At 53.7% G+C, this 22,874-nt stretch overlaps 1 protein-coding gene across 1 annotated transcript in view; it reads right to left on the bottom strand.

Annotated features, from left to right (window-relative positions):
• LOC310915650 (ankyrin repeat and fibronectin type-III domain-containing protein 1-like) overlaps positions 1 to 22,874 on the bottom strand; it is a gene marked incomplete at its 5' end in the record, with an annotated part of 162,026 nt that overhangs the window by 46,362 nt on the left and 92,790 nt on the right. Inside the window, one exon of the mRNA XM_083872708.1 lies at positions 18,402 to 18,442. Coding sequence (XP_083728834.1) covers positions 18,402 to 18,442 — 41 coding nt within the window. The remainder of the gene's footprint in view (positions 1 to 18,401; positions 18,443 to 22,874) is intronic.

Genomic DNA, 22,874 nt, shown 5'->3' with positions numbered 1-22,874 from the left:
TCCTCTCAGATCAACAAACCCAACGGTTCCCCCAGCACTGCCAAGGCAAGCACTGAGCCACGTCCCCAAGTGTCACATCCACACAATTCTGAAATCCTTCCTGGGCTGGTGATGGTGACTCCATCCCTGCCCTGGGACAGCCTTTCCCAGTGCCACCCTTCCATTTCTTCCAGTGAAGAAACTCTCCTTAACATCCCATCTTTTCTAAGCTGTTTAGAAGGCAGATTAAAGCAGCTTCCAGGAGGGAACCCAACCCCACATCCCATTTGAGCTCCACAGAGCCTGTTCCTTGGGCCTGTCCAGCCAGTGCTCAGTCACTTGAGGACACCTGACAGCAGCCAGAATCCCTGGAAATGGCAGGCATTTTTAGAACATCTTTTTGTTTTCTTTGAAAACCAGAGTTCTGTCAAAGTTAGAGCGTTTGATGCAAAGTGTGTGATGCTAATCCGAGCAGAAGGAACCATCTGATGAGTCCCAAATTAAAATGTTCCTTTGTTTTGGCTTCCAAACGTCGCATTTCAATACTAATGCACAATCTGAATGGAAGGTAAATTTGCATGTCCTTCCCCTAAAAATTCTCTCCCAAAACAATAATTTTACTCATTTGCATTTCGACAATAACCAACCGTCCCCTCTGTGACCAACATCTGTGCTGTGACAGAGATGCTGGGCACACGTGCCACAGCCTGGTGAGTCATTCTGTGTGTCTGTGCCACTGGGGGACTGGACCTGAGCACAACCTTCCAGCTGGAAACACACCCCACAGGAAATATCCCAAGAGTGGCACAGCACAGAGGCAGCAGGACGTGCTGCTGAGAGCCCAGGGGTGTGACTGTGGTCTGAAAAGGGCTACAGGACCTTGGAAGAGGTGGGATCTTGAAGAGAATGTAAGATGACCAGGAAGTTTCCTCTCTCTCCAGGTTTTAAGCAATATTTGGGCTGGGATCTGCACACCTGGGCCATTGTGACCTTAAAATCCTGTTGTCATTTGGTGCTGTGAAAAAAGCAGAAGAGAAAAGAGAAAAGAGAAAAGAGAAAAGAGAAAAGAGAAAAGAGAAAAGAGAAAAGAGAAAAGAGAAGAGAAAAGAGAAGAAAAGAGAAGAAAAAAGAAGAGAGAAGAGAGAAGAGAGAAGAGAGAAGAGAGAAGAGAGAAGAGAAGAAAAGAGAGAAGAGAAGAGAAGAGAAGAGAAGAGAAGAGAAGAGAAGAGAAGAGAAGAGAAGAGAAGAGAAGAGAAGAGAAGAGAAGAGAAGAGAAGAGAAGAGAAGAGAAGAGAAGAGAAGGATGGAGAGGGACTGGGGACAAGGGATGGAGGGACAGGACACAGGGAATGGCTTCCCAGTGTCAGAGGACAGGGCTGGATGGGAGATTGGGCAAGAATTGTTCCTGTGAGGGTGGGCAGGCCCTGGCACAGGGTGCCCAGAGCAGCTGTGGCTGCCCCTGGATCCCTGGCAGTGCCCAAGGCCAGGCTGGATGGGGTTTGGAGCAGCCTGGGATGGTGGAAGTTGTCCCTGCCCATGGCAGGGGGTGGAATGAGATGAACTTTAAGGTTCTTTTCAATGCAAACTGTTCCATGATCCTGTGATTGTATCTAAGCAAAGATATTTTTCTGACTCCCGGCCATGAACCAGATCATTGACAAGGCCCATTTCATGCGAGGCACAGACCAGTGTCCTTCACCCTCAAAATTAACAGCCTGCTTTAAACCCAAAAAATCCATCCATACACAGACAACAAATAAATAAACCCTACAGAATAACACAGTCAAAAATTCCTTTCCTTGGGCAAAACCCCCATCACTTTCCTTGTTTTGAAGAATTCTATCATTTCCCTCTGTGATTGTTTTTAATGAAGATATCTATCACTCCTTCCTGAGCAGCAGGACAGAGAGCTTGGGCTCTTCCAAGTGGGCTGTGTGAGCATGATGGATTGTCCCTGTGCCAAGTCAAAGGAACGTGCAGACTTGCTCCCGTCTTGCCAGGTTTTCACAATTCCCCTACTACCAATTACAGCTTTCATCCTAATTAAAAAAGATACCAGGGAAAATAAAGAAAAAGGACAAAAAAAAAAAATTCCAGGCAATCTCTTTGCTCGTGTGCAATCAGCAGGGATGGGTGAGGAGGGTCCCGAGGGCTCATTTCTCCTGAGATCTTCACCTTCCTCCAGCCCACACATGGTGAGGTGTCCCCTGGCCCTGGGGCTGTGCCTGCAGCAGGGGACAGACACCCCGGGGGACGGGCCATTGTTTAGTCTGTGCTGGAGCCGCCTCTGTTTTCCATGGCCCCGCGTCCCACGCTGCAGGCAGGAATGGAAAAGCTTGTTATTCTGGGCTGCCGGGCTGCCCGGCCCTTCCAAGAGCAGGGAGCAGTGATGTGGTTAAGGCGAGGCGGCCGCAGAGCCTCGGTGGCTTCAGCTCCTGGCTGGGGCAGCCACCTCCTCCAGAGAGCACAGCACTGACCCCAGCACCCACCTCCTCCAGAGAGCACAGCACTGACCCCAGCACCCACCTCCTCCAGAGAGCACAGCATTGACCCCAGCACCCATCTCCTCCAGAGAGCACAGCACTGACCCCAGCACCCACCTCCTCCAGAGAGCACAGCACTGACCCCAGCACCCATCTGCTCCAGAGAGCACAGCACTGACCCCAGCACCCATCTCCTCCAGAGAGCACAGCATTGACCCCAGCACCCATCTCCTCCAGAGAGCACAGCATTGACCCCAGCACCCATCTCCTCCAGAGAGCACAGCATTGACCCCAGCACCCACCTCCTCCAGAGAGCACAGCACTGACCCCAGTGCCATCCTCCTCCAGAGAGCACAGCATTGACCCCAGCACCATCCTCCTCCAGCAGGGCACAGCACTGACCCCAGCACCCATCTCCTCCAGAGAGCACAGCATTGACCCCAGCACCCATCTCCTCCAGAGAGCACAGCATTGACCCCAGCACCCACCTCCTCCAGAGAGCATAGCACTGACCCCAGTGCCATCCTCCTCCAGAGAGCACAGCACTGACCCCAGCACCCATCTCCTCCAGAGAGCACAGCATTGACCCCAGTGCCATCCTGGCTGGGGTACCCACCTCCTCCAGCAGAGCACAGCACTGCCCCCAGCACCCATCTCCTCCAGAGAGCACAGCACTGCCCCCAGCACCCACCTCCTCCAGAGAGCACAGCACTGCCACCAGCACCATGGGGACAGGCAGGTGACAGGAGCTGCCTGTGCCAAGGCACACAGATGTGCTCAGGACTGGAGGGAGGGTGAAGGATGGGAGAAGGGTGATGGAGAACGAGCCCAGATCCCAGAGGCACCAGGAAAGCTGCCCAGAAATGGACCCCTCAGAATCCCACTGGCCTCAGTGCTCAGGAATGGGACAACTCCATTTGGTCCCTTTGGGTGGTGGAGCACTGGACAGGCTGCCCCAGAGGGGCTGGGGAGTTTCCTTCCCCAGATATGTTAAAAACACACCCGGGCACGATCCTGCTGTGGGTGACCCTGTGCTTTAGCAGGGATTGGTTGGACAAGAGGATCTCCAGAGGTGCCTTCCAACCTCAACCCCTCCCTGATCCCACAGCACACACTGCCTGACCCACGGCTCTACTGCCTCTGCAACCTCTGGGAGGCTGATGAGGATTCTGGTGACCTCCAAGTACCTCTGTCTTTCACTCAAAAAGTTCCTCAAACTAGTAAAGACCTACCAAAGAAATTAAGACATATTAAATCCCAACTTACAGAGGAGCCTGGGCAGCCAAAGGGAAAAAGGAGAATGGCAAAACACCACAAGTCTGATTGTGAGATATAACACTGCACCAAACAGGAAAAACTCATTGAAGAACTTTAATGGCCAGAAGAACGTGACCATAAAATGCCCCCATGTCACCACAGCACTGTTCTGCTCTCTGTGGTTCCCCTCCTGCAGGGAGTAAGGGATTATTGGGGACAGCTGGGCCCACGCCACAGAGCCCACAGCACGGCCAGCATGGGCTGCAGGAAGATGCAGAGCTCTGTGGGCACCTGTGGCACTTCTGCCCTGGCCCCTGGGTGGATCTGGCTGGGGCCAGACCCTCCAGGCCACAGTTCCAACCACATCTGTCAATGCTGAACAAAACCCTCCCTCTCTGGTTTCCCCTCAGGACTTGTGAGCGTGTCAGGAATTACACCCCAGTGTCCTGGGCTCACTGCACTGGTGCAGGGATCTGCATCTCCTTCTCTCTCCTGTGTCCCAGTTCCTCCCAGTTCAGCAAAAACCCTTCCCCACCTTGCCCAACACACACATGGGGAGGACACTGCTGAGCAACCCTTGAAATAACGGGGACCAGGAGAATGGGAAACACATCCCTACAGGCAAACCACGGCTGCTTCAAACTTCCTCCCAGTCCCAAATTTCCCTTGAAAAGGCATGACAGGGAGTTGCAAAGGTCCCTCTTGCAAGAAGGGGGGAAAATTCAGGAGAGAAAAGCCCCTGGCGTGTCTCCCCCCCAGCCGGCTCCAGCCCCCGCCGCCGCCCTGGAGGTTTGAGGGACTTGAAGGGATTTGCAAAGCAATAAAAACATTCCTGCTCGCAAAGCATGAAACCCCAAAAGTTTATGGGAAACCACTGTCTTCGGGATGTCTGCATATCTTCAGGCATCCTGGGAGCTGTAGTTCAAAGAAACCAAGGGGAAAAAAATAAAATTAAAAAAAAGGCAAGCAGCCGATAATGAGGGTTTCTGGACGGAGGTTGTGTGACTGTTGGCTCCCGCAGCAAAGCCTGGATTTCTGGGATGCTGAGCCCGTTTCTGCAGCCAAGGGAGAGGACAGCTCCTCGGCGCCTGGGGCACGGGGACTGCAGCACCACGGCGAGGGAGGGCAGAGGCACCCGGGGAAGGGCAGCCCAAAACCCAAACCCAGGAGCTGATGGATGGAAGAGGGATGGATGCACCTCAGCAGAGGCCAAGAGGGGCAGGACAAAACCATCCCCAGGGCTGGGAACCTGCCTGGAGCATGGCCTTGCCTGTGAGCCAAAACTCTGTGCCTCAGTTTCCCCATAAACTCTTATTATTATCTTCCCCATATTATCTTATCCCCATATCATCTTATTATTCCTCAGAGCTGACAAAACCCAACTGAGGGAGATGGTGGGGCCTTCAGGAGCAGAGCAGATGCTCAGAAAGCAGGATCACCTCCCAGCTCAGCCCAGCCAAAGCACAGCACGTCCCACAGCTGCCTCTGGCTCTGCAGGTCTTCTCCTGCACTGCCCAGCCCTGATGGAGCCTCTTCACTGCACCACCAGCCCCAGGAATGGACACCCAGCCCTGATGGAGCCTTTCCATTGCACCACCAGCCCCAGGAATGGACACCCAGCCCTGATGGAGCCTTTCCACTGCACCACCAGCCCCAGGAATGGACACCTTCAAAGCAGGACCTCAGGGGAGAAAAGGGAGGAGCAGGAAGCTGCTGTTAGGGGCTGTTCCTGAGAGGAAAATGAACCATCTGGGTTCAGAGGAGCTCTCAGCACCTGGGGGAACACACAGGCACTGCCACAGTTTGAGACTGGCTGTCTCAATGCTCCCCAACACACACCCTGGGCTTTCTGCTGTCATCAATTCCCTTTGAATTAATGCTGCTTTTCAGCGCTGGCTGACAATGCTGATGCCTGTCTGTTACACCAGGAGTCATTCCCAAAGCTCCTGCATCCTCTTCCCAAAGAGCAGCACAGGGTTATTAGCCAGGGAGACAGGCAAGCACAGGGAGGGAACACGCTGTTCTTTGACAGGAACTGTGCTAATGAACATAATCAAATTAAAGACCAGGAAAACCTCAATGACAACTTCAACCCCAGAAAAGCTGCCATTGGACCCCAAGGAAAAACAGCCGAGAAAGAACAAAGTTCACTGTGCATTCTGAGTCCACATTGCAGGACTTTCACCTCCAGCACCAGGCTGCTCCACTAAAGCAGAGTCTGGCTTTAGGCTCAGCACAGAGGTTTCCCAAGGCTCTCTGCTAATTCTGGGTGTGATTTCAGCCAGCCACCACCCAGTCCTGATGGAAAGGAGGTGATACTGGACCAGAAGCCACTAAGAGCACCAAGCAGGGACGGATTCCTTGTCTTTTCTTTCAGCACATCCCTTGGGGACAAATGGCCCTGGTGTCCTCCTCATTTCTCCTTGGAGCTGATCAATCCACAGAGAGGAAGAGGAGCTGCCACACCGTGATGTTTGTGGCCTTGCAAGTGGCTTCCAGGTCTGCTTGAAGACTTGAGTGGTTTTCAGGCTTTGTCTCCTTGGCCACTGCAGGGGCTGCTTTTACAGGAGCAAGTCCAAGGAAACACTTCAGCATGTGCTCACCTCCCAGCCTGGGGAGATCAGAGCTCCAGAAAAACTTTCCTGGATGTGGTGGAGATGCCACCACCAAAGCCCTACCTGAGTGAGACCTCCCAGAGTTGCCTCTCCCCAGGAAAAAAACCAGCAAACCTACACTGAGTATCAACCTATACTTTAGGTGTTTAAAAACAAGCACAACTCAACTCTGCTCTACAAAATAACAAAAAATCCTGGGAAATAAAAAAAAAAAAACAAAAAACAAAAAACAAAAAAACACCAGAGCACAAAGCGTACCTTCACACATGCCCTCACCAAGCGTCAACCTGGGGTGAGCAGAAGCAGCTGAGTCCAAAGAGAGTGACATTTTCTAGGGAACATTAATGCAGCCCTGGGGCTGGTGGTGACAGGTGAGCCCTGGGGCTCTTGGCTGTGCTGGGCTCAGCGGGAGACGGGGCTGGACCCCCCATGGGACAGATGCTCTAAATCAGGAATGAAAACATTGCCCCCCTGGCTCAGCAGAAGGGCACACTCCAAGTGAGCCCTTGTCTGGGACAGGCAGCAGGAGAAGCGATAACAAGAGCTCTGCCAGAGTCCAAAACATACCCACCACTTGTTTTGATTTACTTTGTGCCGGGCTTTAAAATATGCTGAAAAAATTTCCATCCAGCCTGGCCGTGGAGCTGCAGGAGGAGCCTGGGGTTTGTTTCCACATGCAGTGATGCTGAGTTTCTCCCCATGGGCAGTGAAACTCTCGGGGAGGGCAGTGCTGAGAGGAGTGAGGGGACCAGGAGCCACCCAGAGTACTCTGGCAGGGATTTTGGGTGGGCACTGCACAGTATCCAGCCCTACAGGGGCTGTAGGAGGGAGTGATGGCCCATCACAGCACCCCATGGACACATCTGAGTTAAACCACAGAGGGAGATCTGCTCCCCGAGTGAGGCAGCACAGCCCCTGCCAGCCCTGGAAGCTCTTTGCTTGTGGCTCAAATCGACTCGGCTCCATTACAAACAAACCTGTGGGAGGGAGAGGCAAAGAAAGAATCCCTCGAGGAATCTGCTAGGCACTGGAGGAGCTAAAAATAACCACCACCAACAAATCAATCTGCAAACAGAAAGCTACAATCCCTAATAATAGAGGGTTGCCAGGTGGAGGAGGGAGATGCCTGGCACCCCGAGCCCTGGCTCTGCCCACCAAGGGTCCTGCAGAGAGTGGGGGCACAGGGATGTGGGGCTGAGGGGGCACTGCTGCTCCCATACAGGGAAGTGGGGCATTGTTTCCCTGTCGTTTTTTACCTTTGTGTTTTCAGATTGTCTCAAGATGGGCCAGCTGATTCCAAGGTGCTTCAGCCAAATTCCCCAATCCCTCCTCCATCCCATCCCATCCCATCTCATCCCATCTCATCCCATCCCATCCCATTCCATTCCATTCCATTCCATTCCATTCCATTCCATTCCATCCCATCCCATCCCATCCCATCCCATCCCATTCCATCCCATCAAATCCCATTCCATTCCATTCCATGTTCCAGAAGTGGAGCCAAATCTCATGTCCTTCCCAGTTCTGGTCACCATGTTTCCCACATCCCTCTGGTAAGATCAGTCTGATCTCAGCACTCCTCTCTGTATCTGTCAGTGCTTGGCTCTGCTGTTTTCCCCCTCCAAGGATTCATATCCCACTCCAGACCCTCCAGCCTTGAACATGCCCCATCACAGACAGAAACTCCAGGTCACGATGATCTCACAACTGTAAAGTAACAGAAACACTCTCGGGAAGTGGATAAAAGGCTTTGGATGGCAACTTGACTGCAGAGTGAAATTCAAATGTGAATTTTAGGACTTTGCTTTAGGATTGGCCTGGACGTGGTCAGTCAGCAGGGTGAGAGAGCTCTGGGTTTGTTCACTGGGGACACAAGAGAATTCCCAGCACATGGACAGAGAGCTGCTCCTGTCCTGCACATCCTCAAGGCCAGCGGGGAAGGATGTGCACCCCGAGGGGGACTGGGAGAGCCCCCCATGCAGGGAAGGGGGACTGGGAGAGCCCCCCATGCAGGGCAGGATGTGCACCCCAAGGAGGACTGGGAGAGCCCCCCATTCCCCTCCCATCCCCACCTCCCCTGCTGCCATCCCCAACAGGATGACACATCCACAGCCGTGCAGAGCTGTGCTATGGGGGCTGCACCCATCCATGGGCTGGGACAAGGCCCTGGCTCTGTCCCCATCCCAGCCACGCCACGGCTGCCCCGGATCCCAAGGGCAGAGCTGGAGGGACACGAGGCAAGGACAGGAGCAGGGACAGGAGCTGGGGAGGAGGTGATCCCATGTCCTGCCCTCGCCTCAGCTCGGGTGTCAGCGCTGCAGGAAAGGGGATGCTGCTGTCCTGACATGGTACCCGCTGCTAATCCCGGCCTTTATCTGTCACTTCCGAGGCGGCTGCGGGTCCTGGTCCCATCCTGCCCGGCCCTGGGCTCACCGAGCTCTGCTCCCTGCCATTTACACACAGTATCAGCTATAAATTGCTTGCCCAGTCATCTGCAAAACTTTGTGGACACTCAGCACAGAGCTACAGGTGACAGAAACCAGAAGATTCTGTGGTCAGGGTACTTCTGGCTCATTCCCTCTCCTGTTACCCTTCCCCTGTGTCAGAGGGTTGGGCATCTATTCATGATTGAGCTTCAGAGCTCACACTGTCCATGGAATGGAAAATATTGTCCTTTTCTGCAGCAGTTGTTAGAAATCATACTGGAGTCAAAGCACCATCGGGGTGCAGTTTGATCAGGTACAAGGCCAATTGTTCATGCCTTAAGGGTGCTCACAGAGCTCTGCTCCCCAGCCCAGCATCGCTCCCTCCTCTGCAGGAAAACTGCAGCAGGGGAGCAAGGCTGCTGACAGGGTGTTGGTTAAATCCAGTGAGCTGGGGATGAGTGGGAGCCTCGTCAGGCAGCACCCACAACTCTCCTGCCACAAAAGCACTTCCCTGGGCTGGGAAGAGGGGACAGGACTGGATTGGGGCTGGGGACTCGCCCTGGGGTCGGTGCCCACACAGGGCACCCCTGAGAGGCTGTAGGAGGTCTGGAGCTGGGCAAGGAGCTGTGGAGCAAAGTTCCCCATGGCCACCTGTTGTAATTCTCCAGGGAAATGGTTTCTCCCTCCTGACTCCCTGGAGTCCCTGACCACTCAGAGTGACCCTTCCTTCCTTCTCTGACCCCACGGGCTGTGGTCCAGCTATCTCTCCTCTGAGCTGGGAGGCTGTAAATTGTCTCCCCTTCCTTTGTACGCCCTCTTTCCCCCCTGGAAACTCGAAGAATAAACGCCTGGGACAAAAGTCCTGGGGAAAGGGGCCTCTTCTGAGATATCTCACCTCATCCCTGATATAATTCTCTCCAAATCCTCCTAATAACTGAGCTGGCTAAAGCCCCCAGGAGGAGGGCAGGAGAGGGAATATATCAGCCACCAGCCCCTGCCCTCCTGGGTGCGTCCCTGGCCTGCTGCTCCCTGCAGGGACCACACATCCCTCACACCCCCACATCCCTCACACCCCCACATCCCTCACATCCCTCACATCCCTCACATCCCTCACATCCCAAACATCCCCAACCTCCAGGGACCAGCAGCTCGCCCTGACATCCCCATCCAGCCCCTCCTCTCTGGCTGTGGAGCCCTGGGCAGCCTGGAGGGATCTGGGCAGGGACACAGCCCCAGGCTGGGGGTCCCCAGGGCGGTGCCCACCCTGGCTGGGGGCAGCTCCCTGCCCAGGAGCCCCAGAGGTTGATAACCTGCCCTGTGCAAGTGCTGGGCCAGGCAGCTCGGCAACAGCAATTCCAGCTCTCCAGCTCAGGAATGTCCAAATAAATACAGAAATACATAAAAAGGCCATAAATAAGGTTGCCTGAGATGGCTGTTTGTCTCCCTCCTGGCCAGGACCCCCGCTCCCCCGCTGCTGTTTGCCTTGGCAGATGACAGCTGGGTAATTTGTTTCCATTGCAATGAAGTCCCAATTAACTGGAATAAACTTTTTACACTAAGTGTGTTTGTTTAACAAACTGGCTCTTTCAGAGCCTCACCGAGACCTGATTGATGCATTCGAGGGGAGTGGAAACACGCTGGGTGCTTGGACATTAAAGCTGCAGTGTCTGGGCAGGCTGGGGCTGAAAGGGCTCTCTCTGTGTTTGGGAAATCAAAACTGACACCTCTGATGTCTGGGCTGGGACGGGGATTTCAGCACGGCCTTTGTGTACAAATATTGACAGTTTCTCACTCTGCTGTGGCTGAAACCCCCTCTGGTGTCCCCAGGGGACAGGGGATCCCCCAGGAGCAGCTCCAGCTCTGCTGGGACAAGGTGGGATCCATCCCATGCTGGGATGTACAGAGCACTGGGGGCTCCAGCCAGGCAAAAAATCCCAGAGAAAGGGGACACAGGGCACTCAGAGAAGCAGAGCCAGTGTCTGCAGAATCAGCCACGCTCCTCCTGCCAGCCTTCAGAGATCATGGAGCCACTGAGTTACAGCAGCAAAGCCAAGATGGTCAGAGTAAGAATTCATTTCCCCATAAATTAGGCAGGATGCTGCTTGTGATGATGTCCTGAGCCTCAAGAGACAAATAAATCCCCTCACCCTCATCCCTCCCCACTGCACAGCCACTGGACTCCCCTAAACCTCATGCCTGGCAGTGCCAGAAACCTGTAGGAAAGCTGAAATCCTTGGATCACCCTCCAGGCACTCGGCTTTGTCAGGATGCAGGAAAGACAGTTTCCTCCTTTAACACCCTCATCACACTTCTCCCTGAGCAAATTAGCACTGTCTGCACATCTCCTGCAGTCTGCCAAATCCCACCCATGATCCCTCCTGGAGAAAGAGCCAGAGGAGCTCCAGGGGATGCAGCTGGTTGCTCACAGCACCTGGAATGAGCCTTGGAGATCCCTGGGACAGAGGAAGGTGTCCCTGCCCATGGCAGAGGGGCAGAATTAGATGATCCTTAATGTCCCTTCCAACCCAAGCCCTTGTGTGCCTCTCCCAGCTGCCAACCTGAGAAAACACCACACTGGTGTTTGAATAAAAACCCAGATTAATCTGTTGGCTGTTCCAAGAAACTTTATCACACTGTGCTGAGGGACAAAGGTGGAGAGCAGGGAATGGGGAACGGGGGATTTTCCCTCACCAGCAGAAACTGAAGGCACTCAGCACTCCTGATCAGCAGTGCCTGCGTGGGAGGGTGGCAGGGAGTGAAGAGGAGGGCACTGCACGCTCACAATACACACCATTATGTGTGTTTTTCTTTGGGATTACAGATCTTTTAGCAGTTGGTGCTTGGATAAACACATATTTACCTTCTCTCCAAGGAGCGGGACGAGGCACAGCACATCATACCTAAGCCAGCTGCAGGAGCTCAGCCTTAAAGGCACGTTCCCAACTGATAAGAAATAATGTGTTAGAACTCTGAAAGACTCACAGAGCCAGCAGGAAAATCATGGGAGGGTTTGGTTTCCATCTAGTCCCAACCTCCTGCCACAGAGTGCAGAATAAAGTGGTCGACACAAATGAAATATTGCAATATACAGGGAAATTATTAGGGGGAACTAAAGAAGGGGGAAATGCATGGAAAATCTGCTGTTGGGAGCCAAACAAAGGCTAGCAATAGGTCTGGTTTGAGGGAGCACTGGGGCTACTTTAAATCAGGGTCTATAGGGCTGCTCAAATGATGCAGAAAAGAAAAACACAGCCCATATTTATTCTGTGTTTGGGGGAAAAAAAAAGTGAATAAACTAATTCCTAGGGGAGATGAAGCTCTCCTAAATCATCAGCATCCAAGTATATCGAATGTGGCCAAGCAGCACCAAGCAGCCAACACGTCCCTAAAAGCTGGGGAGAGGATTTTGGGCTCTGCTGCTGGTTTTGGGCAAAGTTCAGGCTGCCACATCCAGATGGAAACGGCTCCTTCCCCCCAACACTCCCACCCAGAGCAGTAAGGGTGACCTAGTTAAAAACCAAATGGTCAGCCTGACAGAGGGCCCAGAAGGCAGGGCTCATCTGGAATTAAATTAAGAAATAATTAAAGGATCTAAGTTCTAATTAAAGTCGGTTTGGTGTGTCTTGGTGGAGGAGATGTTGTCAAATGAGCCTGATGTGACTCTGTAATGAACATTCCCTCCCAGGAAAAGGCTCTGTGCACATCCCTGTGCTCCCTGACGTTCTGAGATTTCAGAATTTGGGGCTGTGCAGCGCAAACCAAGCCCTTTAAATAGATTTAGAGCTGCCTGACAGGTCTCAGACAGGAGGTGTCAATGGGGGATTGTCAGTGAGGCTCCATGGGGAGGACACCAGTCGATATTTCCATCAACGATCGCGATGAAAACACAAAATCCTCGCTCAAAAAAAAAAAAATAATAAAATAAATTAGTGGGTGACAGGAAGATTGATGTAATGGTAAATATTGATGAGGAGAGAGGGAGATGTGGGCTGCCTGGTGGTGCTGAGCCCATTCAAACACTGTACATGACAATGCAGCCCGGCCCAGGATAACACAGCTCCAGAGAGGGATTTCGGGCCGTATTTCTGAACAGGGACTGGATCCCAGACAAGAGGGAGCCTCCAGGAAAGGGTCAGGGGTCACCACGGGTGAGCAGCCCAGCACAAGGCTCTAATGTGATGCCTGTGATGAAAAAAAGCTGATGCAGTTCTTGGGGGAGAGCAGGAGAGCTGCACGTCCTGCACTGCTGGGACTGCCACTGCCACTCCTGCCATTAAGGTGTCCACGTTGAAAGGGGACACTGAAACAGCAGAGCCTGCAGGGATGAGTCATAAAAATTGATCCGATGGGTGGCTGGAGAAAATACCGTGCTGCAAAAAAGGTTTTTGAGCTATATTGAGTTTATTGATTAAAAAATCTGCCGCCCGCCAAAAACCAGAGTGGAGCCAACTGGTTCTATCAGTGAGAGGTGCCAGGACTGGGAGGTGGAGCCCAGCAAATCCTGGCAAGTTTTGGGTCAGGATTAAACACATCTCAGGGATGCTCAGAGAATTAGAAAACTCTCAGAAGGGCAACTGAAACCTGTCCAGGAGCTTGTGGGCAATTCATATCCCTGCTGGGTACAGGAGTGATCTAATAGACATAAATCCCACCCAAACATCCCACACCACTGGAGCTCCAGGGCTGACTCCTGCCAGGCACTGCAGGAAGGATCAGGAGGGCTGTTTAATGGCTTTAAACTGAAATTGTTCCCTGTGAAAGTGGTGAGACCTGGCACAGGGTGCCCACTCCTGGAAATGCCCAAGGCCAGGCTGAATGGGGCTTGGAGCAACTTGGCATGGTGGAAGGTGTCTCTGTCCATGGCAGGGGGTGTGACTGGATGGGTTTTCAAGTTCCTTCCAACTCAAACCATCCTCAGATCCTGTGAGACAGTCCTGGCCTTGGAGCAATGAGGAGCTGGGGTGGCACCCAAAGCAGAATTTCTGAGCTACAAGTCCAGCTGCCTCTGAGGAATCCCCACCAAGACTCGTGCCAGAAGCAAAGCACGAGAGAAAGGATCCCTCTGTCCTGGAGAAAGCCCAGCAGGGACTGACTCAGGGAACACCTCTCCCACCTCTCCCCTTTGGGACCAGGGGCTGCTGTGGGTGGGAGCAGCACCTCCCGTGGCTGAAGCATCTCTGTGTTGACTCACTGCAGCAAACATTTTTGCTCTCCTGCTCAGGGGAGAATGCAGGCTCGGTTATTTGTTTAAAAAATGCCCATCTTCCTACGCTCAATTCCCCTGCCATGATTAACGCCAGGCACTGCAGCCGTGGCAGGGCTGCAGCTGGTGCTGAGGGGTCCCCTGTGCCAGCCTGAGTGCTGAGCTGGCACCTCCCAGCACCAGAGGGGAAAGCAGCCCCAGGCTCAGTCCAAAGTATAAAGTCCCTCCACCTGCCTGGAGCTCAGGCTGAATCCACTGGCCAAACCCCAGGGGAAATGTTTTATAAGTTTCAATGGCTCAGCCTCACTGCCAGGACACCCCAACCAGCACCAGAATCTTCTTTAATTATGTTATGTGTAAAGGAGATCACTCCTCAGCTCTCCAGGTGTGTGCCTTGGCCAGGATTTGGGGTTGGAAGTGAGGAGAGCATGTTCATGATCCCTTCTGGAGGGGCTACACTCCCCTTCAGCTTCCAACCTGCACTTCTTAGAGCCCCCACCCCACAGACCCCAATACTTCTCTTCCCCACAGACCCCAACACTTCTCTTCCCCACAGACCCCAACATTTCTCCTCCACCCTCCAGGGCTCTGCCATCCCACTGCCCCCAGAGATGTTGGTGATGGTGCTCCATCCTTTCCTACAACCAAAGCTCTGAGCATTCTCCAGACTTGTGCAGGTGCTTTTGGGACAGTCTCTCACATCGAGTATCCCAATGAGTTTCCTTTACAGAGAACTGGTCTGTAATTGCTTCAATCCATTGCTTCTCCTGCCCCACAGCCCCCTGGTGTCCCTGGCACCATCTCTTCCTCCCCACTTCCCATGCCTGTCCTCCTCCCTCTGCTCACCCCCTGGAAACTGAGCTCCCAGCTGAGCAACTCCCAGCCAGCACAGAAATCAAACACGGCCTGTATGTGTGTGATTATCATCACCACCACAGCAATAATGTCTGAGGGAAGGAGGTACTGAAATGAAAAATCCGGCTCAGGAACACATTGCGCTTATTACGACGGTCCTTAACGCTGGCAAAATGTAAATACTGATTTCTGGAGCCCTTAAAGCCACCAACGTTTTACGAGATAATGATTCAGCAAGGAAACACTTTCATCCGAGTGCTTGCACGGCAAGATTGGAGTCTGGGAGATTAGATGTTCTGCTGCGAGGGCCAGGTGACAAAGAATTAGCTGCAGAGACAGCCCCGTGTAATGACTTTGAGGCAAAGCAAACAGGAGCTGCTGCTTTCTGGGAGGTGGTTTCAAAAGTTCCTCATGTGTTTGCACATCTGAGGCTGCAGGACAGAGGGCGGGGGCACCTTTAATGGGAGATGGAGACAGAGCCACCAGGTGCCTGCCCTGAAAGGGCTGCGGGGTCCTGCTGCTGCAGGGACAGCCTGGTGGGCTCTTTGCACACCCACAGCCTCCCCAGGGGAGGGTCAATGCAGAGCAGCTTGTGTCACTGCAGCTGTGTCTCTCCTGACACCTCAGAGGTGCCTGGCAGATATTCCCTGCTCCCAGTGACAGCTCCCTGACAGCTGAGCATCGCCCTGGCCCCAAGGCAGCACAGGGGGATGAGGATGAGGACAGCTCCCTCTGCAAAGCAGTGACAATACTGAGCCCAGGGTTTGCAGCCTGTGTGTTTTCTAGGCAGTTTTTGAGTCTCATTACCACCAACATTTCTTTCTGCTTTAAAGAAAATGAGCTCCTGACACTGAGCAGCAAATACGTGCCAGGGGCAATTAGCAAACACACAGGACAACTCCAGTTCCTGTCAAGATGCTTCCACCCAGCCCTGCCAGGAGAGTTGTTACCTCCTGTCTCAGAAGAGCCTGTTCCTGTCTCTGAGCGTGGTGTCCTTGCCCCTGGGTCCTCAGCCAGTGCCTTGGCAGAGAACTCAGGGCCCTGTGTTAGAAATCTGGAAGGACCTCTGGAAGCCTGGATGTCCTGACAGCACTCCAGTTGTATCAGCACCTTCCAGGAGTGGGGTGACAAAGGAGTGAGAGCTCAGGGGCTGGACTGATACCAGCCCATGTTTCTGCCCCAGTCCCTACAAATTCTGGTCAATCCCAGAGAGAGCAGAGCTGCAGGCAGGTCAGGATAAACCACTCTGGTGTCTGAACACACTGTTTTGGAAACACAGGAAGGCACCTGGACCCGCTGATGTGGGACAGCTGGAGCAGGCAGTGCAGGTGAGGATACCTGTGCAGATGTTCACTGACAGCTGCTTTCAGAACCAACACCTGCATGGGAGAGCCCCAAGGGCTGACACAAGAGCAGGGTGGCTCTGACCCTGCTCCCACAGCTCAGGGTTTGGTGGCAGGTCAGCCAATGCCAAATGCCTCAGAAGCCAGAAAAGAAAAAACAGAAGCAGAGTCAAGTTTGCTCTGGCACATGAGAGCTGCAGGACCAGCTACACACTGCCAGACTTCTCTCAGCTCCCCAGACTCACTGCACAGATGTGTCCAGGAACCACCACAGCTGGTCCCAGCTCTGGGAACCAGCTGCTTCCCATGCTCTGGCTGCTTCCCACCGCCCTGCCCAGGGCTCAGGGAACTGAATCTGGGCTGTGGAGCTGCTGCAGAGGAGCTGAGCTGTCTCGAGTCCTTGGCAAGGCCACCCAACCTCTGGCATTTTCCAGCAACCTTTCTCTGCTGAGGAAAAACAGCTCCAGCCCTGCCAGAAACTGAAGGGCTCCACAGAGAGCTCCTGGTCCAGCCCTGCAGACGGGTCCAGCAGACAGTGTGGCATCAGCTGCTGCATCAAAAACCCACATGGGAAGAGGGCAGTGGTACCAGGCCACACCACAGCCACACACTGAGGAGGGTAAATGGGCTGGGCATTAATCAAGTGTTAATCATGGTGTTATGACCAGCCAAGTCACAGCTGCTGGGACAAACCATGGAGGACCCATGGACTTGTGGCACAGAGAAACAAACACCCATAAAACATCCTGTGTCTGCAGGCTCCCCCCACTCTGACCAGGCAGCTCCACACCTTCAGCGAGACGGGAAGCCCATGTTCTCCCAATGAAGGTGGAGAAACATTCCTCATTCCTCAGAGGAGATGAGTTATAAATGCAGCATCACTAATTGTTGTTACCAACCACCAAAACCACAGGAAACAGGAAATCTGAACAGTAAGAGCTCTTTACAGATTTCCTCCAAATCTCCTCCTTCAAGCCTCCCTAAAGCTCCAGCTGGAACAGAGACATGGGAGATGCTTCAATCTGTTCTAAACCTGCTTTGTCAAAAAGGCTCCTCACAAACACAGCACCATACATATTTCAGGAACACCGAAATCCTGGGCAGCTGTTGGGAGAGGTCACAAAAACACAGGCACAAGCTCTTTGCCAAATGTGTGTTCATGTTGTTGTGGCATCCACAACGACTCCACAACCTCCTGTGATATTCCTTCAATCTCTGAGAAAGCCATGCAGGATTAAACAGATATTCTGGATTTCCAGAAGTCTCTATCTGCCTGAGGTCTTGGAAAGCTGCTGAGCCACACTGCCTTGGGGAATGCTTGGGAAAGAGTGAAGAGTGAACAGGAGCAGGAGGACAGTGAGCTTTGGAGAGAAATACCCTCAACCCAATTCCTTTTGAATTTTCCTAAACCACGCTCCCCTGACAATCCTGCCCATCAGAGCACTGGCCCACAATTTTGAATCCACCTGTATTTTGGGGTATTGTTTTTTTGGTGTGGTTTTTTTCCAGAAGAAAGGTAATAACCTGAAGACCTTCACTTTCCCAAGCAGAGCAGGAGCAGCACAAGGTCCCACAGGCGACGTGCTGAGCAGCACAACACATAATCCAGTGCCAGGGCAGAACCCAACCCCTCAGCAGGGCCTTTAACAGAGTTTGCCATTATCCAAATGACAATGGGAACAAACCTGTCCTTCCAGCAAGCACAACCTTCTCACCTGGGAAGTGCCACCTCTGTTACCTAATCCACACACCAGGCACCAACTGCTTGTGTTGGTGGAGTGGTTTGCAGTAAGTTTCTTGTACCCACAGCTGTAAGAAACCCCCTTGGCCTCCTGGCCCCCTGCAGCTGGCAGGGCTGTGCTGAGCACAGTGGGGAGAGGACAAGACACACAACGAAACCCCTCCATTCTCAACAGCAGCTCAGCTGTGCAAACCAGGAGCAGAGGAGGAAGGCAGAGGTGGGAAAGGTCACCCCATGCAACCCCCCTCCCCTCTCCCAGCTCTGCTCCCCAGGCTCAGTCAAGCTGTCACGGTTCCCTGTGACCTGATGGAAGGATTTGCATATGCCCCGAAGGCAGCGTGACTGACAGCCCTTCCACTGTTATCCTCACTTGTGTAATTGCAGCAGCTATTCTGGTATACACCGAAATGTCTAATCTTAGCAAGCCATGGAGCTGCTGGGTAACATGGACCAGCCAGGAATTTCCATGCAATTACTCACCACTGTCACTGGCACTTACTTGGGCTGGTAAAAGTCCTTCTTGTCTGCCGACCCCAGGCTCTGCAAGACACAAAAGAGAGATGTGTTTATTATTTATCCCTTTGCCAAGCAAGTATCAATGATGAGGATGTATTTGTTATTTTCCTGCCCACTGGGTCTCAGTGGGGACAGTTTGGACCTCCAGCCACAGGCAGAGCCCACGGCAGCCAGAGATGTAAAAATCTAGAGTTAAACTAGAGGTGAGAGGGTGCATTAGGTCTGAACTCAGTGTACTCAGGCACGTCTGTGTCTCCTGCAGAAGTGTGGCACCTTTGTCTCAGGAGGAGACTCAAGTCCTTTCAAGCCTGCCCAGCCAAAAAGAGGACAAAGTGCAGGGTTTGGTGTAGGGGCTGAGCCACCACCACTGCAAAGACCCTGTGGCAGGTAAGGGGCTGAGCCCCAGCCCCACAGCTCCTGCCAGGAGCAGGACAACAAAATTCTTGTGCCAAGAAAACCACACGAGGCCCTGGGCACATGCAAAACTGGGAAGGAGCTGCTTCCAGTGAGCGACTGATGCTCAGTCAAATTCCCATCCCTCCAACTCCACCCCAGCGTGATGGAGTAGAGTCTGAGAGCACCACGGATGGGCTGTGCGATGGTTCCCATGAGACCCCAGTGAGGCCAGGCCTGCCCTGGGTGGGGTGGGCACTGCACAGAGCCCACCTGGGTTGCATGGCCAGGTGTGTGCACGGCACACACAGAGTGTGTGTGTGCAGCTCCTCGTGCTGTGAGGATGGGATGTGCCCCACACACATCCCAGCCTCTCTCCAACACACCTCACTGCCCCCAGCCCAGCTCTGAGGCCCCGGGTCATGGCAGAGCTCCCTGAGCACAGAATGGTGCCTGCAGGAAGGGAGAGTGAGTGGGGTGCTCATGGCAGGGGGCACTGGGACAGACAGACACAGACCCACCACGCCTGGGTGTCACCAAAGGTGTTACACTGCCATAGCACTCCCCTCCTCTGCTGCCTCCTCCTCCTCCTCCCCATTCTCCATCTCCTCCTTCTCCATCTCCATCTCCATCTCCTCCTCCTCCTCCCTGTCCATGTACCTTGTGGGGTGGGGCAGTGATCACAGCCCGGCGTGGCCCCGCCGCTGTCCCTGTCCCTGTCCCTGTCCCCGGGTGTCGGTTCAGGCTCACGGGAGCTGCTGGGGCTCGGGGCTGCTGTTGTAGTTTTGTTCTGTGGTTGCCAGGCAATGGCAAGCTCCAGCTCGAAACAGCGGGAGCAGCGGGGCCGAATGCTAATCAGAGTGATCCCAAAGCTTCCCCTTCCAGCCAAACCCTGATCAGCCCCTCCAGAGCGATCCCAAAGCTTCCCCTTCCAGCCAAACCCTGATCAGGCCTCCAGAGTGATCCCAAAGCTTCCCCTTCCAGCCAAACCCCAATCAGGCCTCCAGAGCGATCCCAAAGCTTCCCCTTCCAGCCAAACCCTGATCAGAACTGCCAGAGTGATCCCAAAGCTTCCCCTTCCAGCCAAACCCCAATCAGGCCCTCCAGAGTGATCCCAAAGCTTCCCCTTCCAGCCAAACCCAAAGAGAGCTCCCACCAAGAGGAAACCCCAGCCTGTGAGCAGGCAGGGATCCACTGTCACCAAATCATAACCAAAAGGGAGCTCTGGATGAGATAAAAGATATCAGAAGAGGCCCTTTCCCCAGGAGCTTTGTCCCAGGTGTTTATTCTTCAAAATTCCAGAGGGGAAAGAGAGAGAACAAAGGAGGATGAGGCTTATATATCCCCTGCTCAGGGAAAAGAGAGCTGGACCACAGCCAGCGGGGTCAGGGAAGGAAAGAAGGGTCACTCTGTGTGATAAGGAACTCCAGGGGGTCAGGAGGGAGAAACCATTCCCCTAGAGAGTTACAGGAGAGCATCCCCCAGCTCTGAGTCCCCTGAGCCCCACGCTGCAGTGTGAGTCACCCTCCGGCAGGACCCACTGCTGCTCCTCGCCTGCTCACTCCACCGATGACTCAGGCATGAGGAAACACACTTCTAAGTCCCTTAATGAAATAATTTTTATCAGCTCGTCTTTTCTAAAACAAACACCTCCAAGCGAGGCTTGCATCCATCCATCCACCCTTTCCTCCTGAGACACCCTTTCCTCCAGGGAGGGACTGTGGGCAGGGGCAGCACTGGGGCACCCGTGGGGGCACTGAGCACCAAAAATTCCCAGGATGTGCATTCCATCCCTCCAGGGCCCCAGCAGGGCCTGGAGAACAAGGTGGGCAGCACAAGGGCGCTGTCCCAGGTGATGAATGTCCCATCCTTGGAAATCTCCCAGCCCAGGTTGGGATAGGGATTGGAGAAACCAGGGAATGTGGAAGGTGCCCATGGGACAGGATGAGTTTTAAAGTCCTTTCCAGCCCAAACCACTCATTGATTCTGTGAATCCAGGCCAACAGGAACAATTGGATTTGTTAATTTAATTTCACTTCTCAGGCACGAACTAAACAATTTTTGTGAGTTACAGGAGGTAAGAAAGCCTGGATTCCCTAGGCCAGCTCATCCCCAGAGCCAGCCCTGCTGGGCCCTAGTCAGAATCAGCACAACAGAAATGACGAGTGATTTAAAGGAGTGTGCTGAATTCCAAAATCCAGCCGTGCTGGGGAGATAACAGACCTGGGGCTGGAAACAAGGATGCTCACGGAGGGGCTAAGAGAGAGGTGCTGGTTTATTTATTTCTCCTCACCAGCAGACATCAGTCTGTTCTACTTTTCCCCTCTCGTAAACGCTGCCAAACATAATCTTGGCTCATCTTTTTTTTTTTTTTTTTTTTTTTTTTTTTTTTTTTTTTTTTTTTTTCTAGGCAATGTCCCTGGGAGAACAAAGCTATCAGCAGGGCTGAAGAAGCCTCACATGCAATTATTTAGCAACTTCACCAAAATAATCCACCAAGACCAGTGGCTGCTCACAGGTGGCAGCTTTGTAAGCCATTCCAATAAAATCTGGCTCAGTAACTCCCAGCGTAATCAATGCCCACACAAACAAACCAGGGGAAAGCTGAGGGATGACTGATTTTACCGTGCTAGAGGAGTGTTCTGCAAAAACAAACAAACTGACGAGCCATTGCTGGCTGCAGGCTGTGCTGCCACACTGCCACTGTCACCTGCTGGGACCTTCACATCCCTGAGCTGCACTTGGAGCTGGGCTGGGCAGGCTCCAGGAGTATTTGGGCATCAGCAGGAGGTGCTGGGCCCCCTGGGCAGGGCAGGGCAGGGTTTGGGGACCATCTCCCCCCCCCATCCCAGCTGCCACCCTGGATCCTGCTGGTTGTGCTCCCAGGCACAGCCATTCCTCAGAACGTTGTATCTGCAACATGCTGCAGTTATGAGTAATCAGGAGGTGATGCCTGACTGTCGGAAAGGGGAATAAAATTCAGAGCCTGGGATGTGAGTGGTTGGCTGGGAGGAGGAGGAGGAGGGAGATGGCAGCCCCCACCCCAGCTCACAGCATCCCCCCCAGGCCAGGGCTGGAGCAGGGCCAGGCTGGGTGCTCCATCTCCCCCCAGCCCTCTGGCAAGGGCTGACTGAGGAGCCAAAGGGTTCTGGGGATGGTTCCCTCCCCTCGGTGGGCTCCAGCACCCATCCCACCTGCCACCAGCTCTCCCCAGCACTGCACTCCTCAGACAGCCCCAGCACAGCCAGGACCCCCAGATAACACAGCCCCAGGCAGCCCCAAAACATCCACTGAGCCTGGATGGACCCTCAAATCCTACAGCTTGAACTTCAGGCTGGATGAACCAGCTGAGCTGAAAACCACAGAGGTAACTCCTGCCTTCAGTGTGGGTCCCAGCCTGGGGGCAGCCCAGATTCCCAAAGGCCATCGCGGATGGAGAGCAGATCCTTGTCTATGGAGAACAAGGCATGGAGAACTGGGGTGTCTGATAAAGGATGGGTGACACAGCAGAACAAATCTGGTGGCAGCAGAAGGGTCAGATGGGGCAGGCAGTGCTGCCCCCACTGCAATGGATCTGAGGAGGGGGTGCTGATCCCCCCCAGACACAACCCAGCCAGACAGGGATGTCAATGGCTCCAGCACATTCATTATTCCACAGCCACCTCACCCCAGCCAGCTCAGAGCAGGGGCCTGGCCCAGCTCTCACACTCACCTGTGCACGCACAGGGGGCTGTGATGAACATCCAAGCTGGGCTTTGAGTCCAACAGAAGGTGAAAAACAAGCTGGAAACCAAGAAAAGGGGGTTTGGACCATTGAGAGGGGAAGGAGAAGGGAAACGTGGCTCTGCACACACAGTACACTGAATTAATCCAGAGAACAGAACCAAGGCACTGCAGCCACAGCCCAGCAGAGCAGCAAACCCCACACTCAGGAGCTCCTGGTGCCCTCCAGGCACCTGCCCAAGGCACCACCAGGGAACAGGGCTGTGTTTCAGGGTCTCCCTGATGGCACAGCCTTGCCCAGACACCGAGCTGACCCCAGCCCCTGACAGTGCAGGATGTC

Source organism: Zosterops lateralis (assembly GCF_965231275.1).
Source record: "Zosterops lateralis genome assembly, chromosome: 15".
Taxonomy (NCBI): domain Eukaryota; kingdom Metazoa; phylum Chordata; class Aves; order Passeriformes; family Zosteropidae; genus Zosterops; species Zosterops lateralis.
The sequence above is the reverse complement of the archived record's forward strand: the minus strand, read 5'-3'. Positions and strand labels throughout refer to the sequence as shown.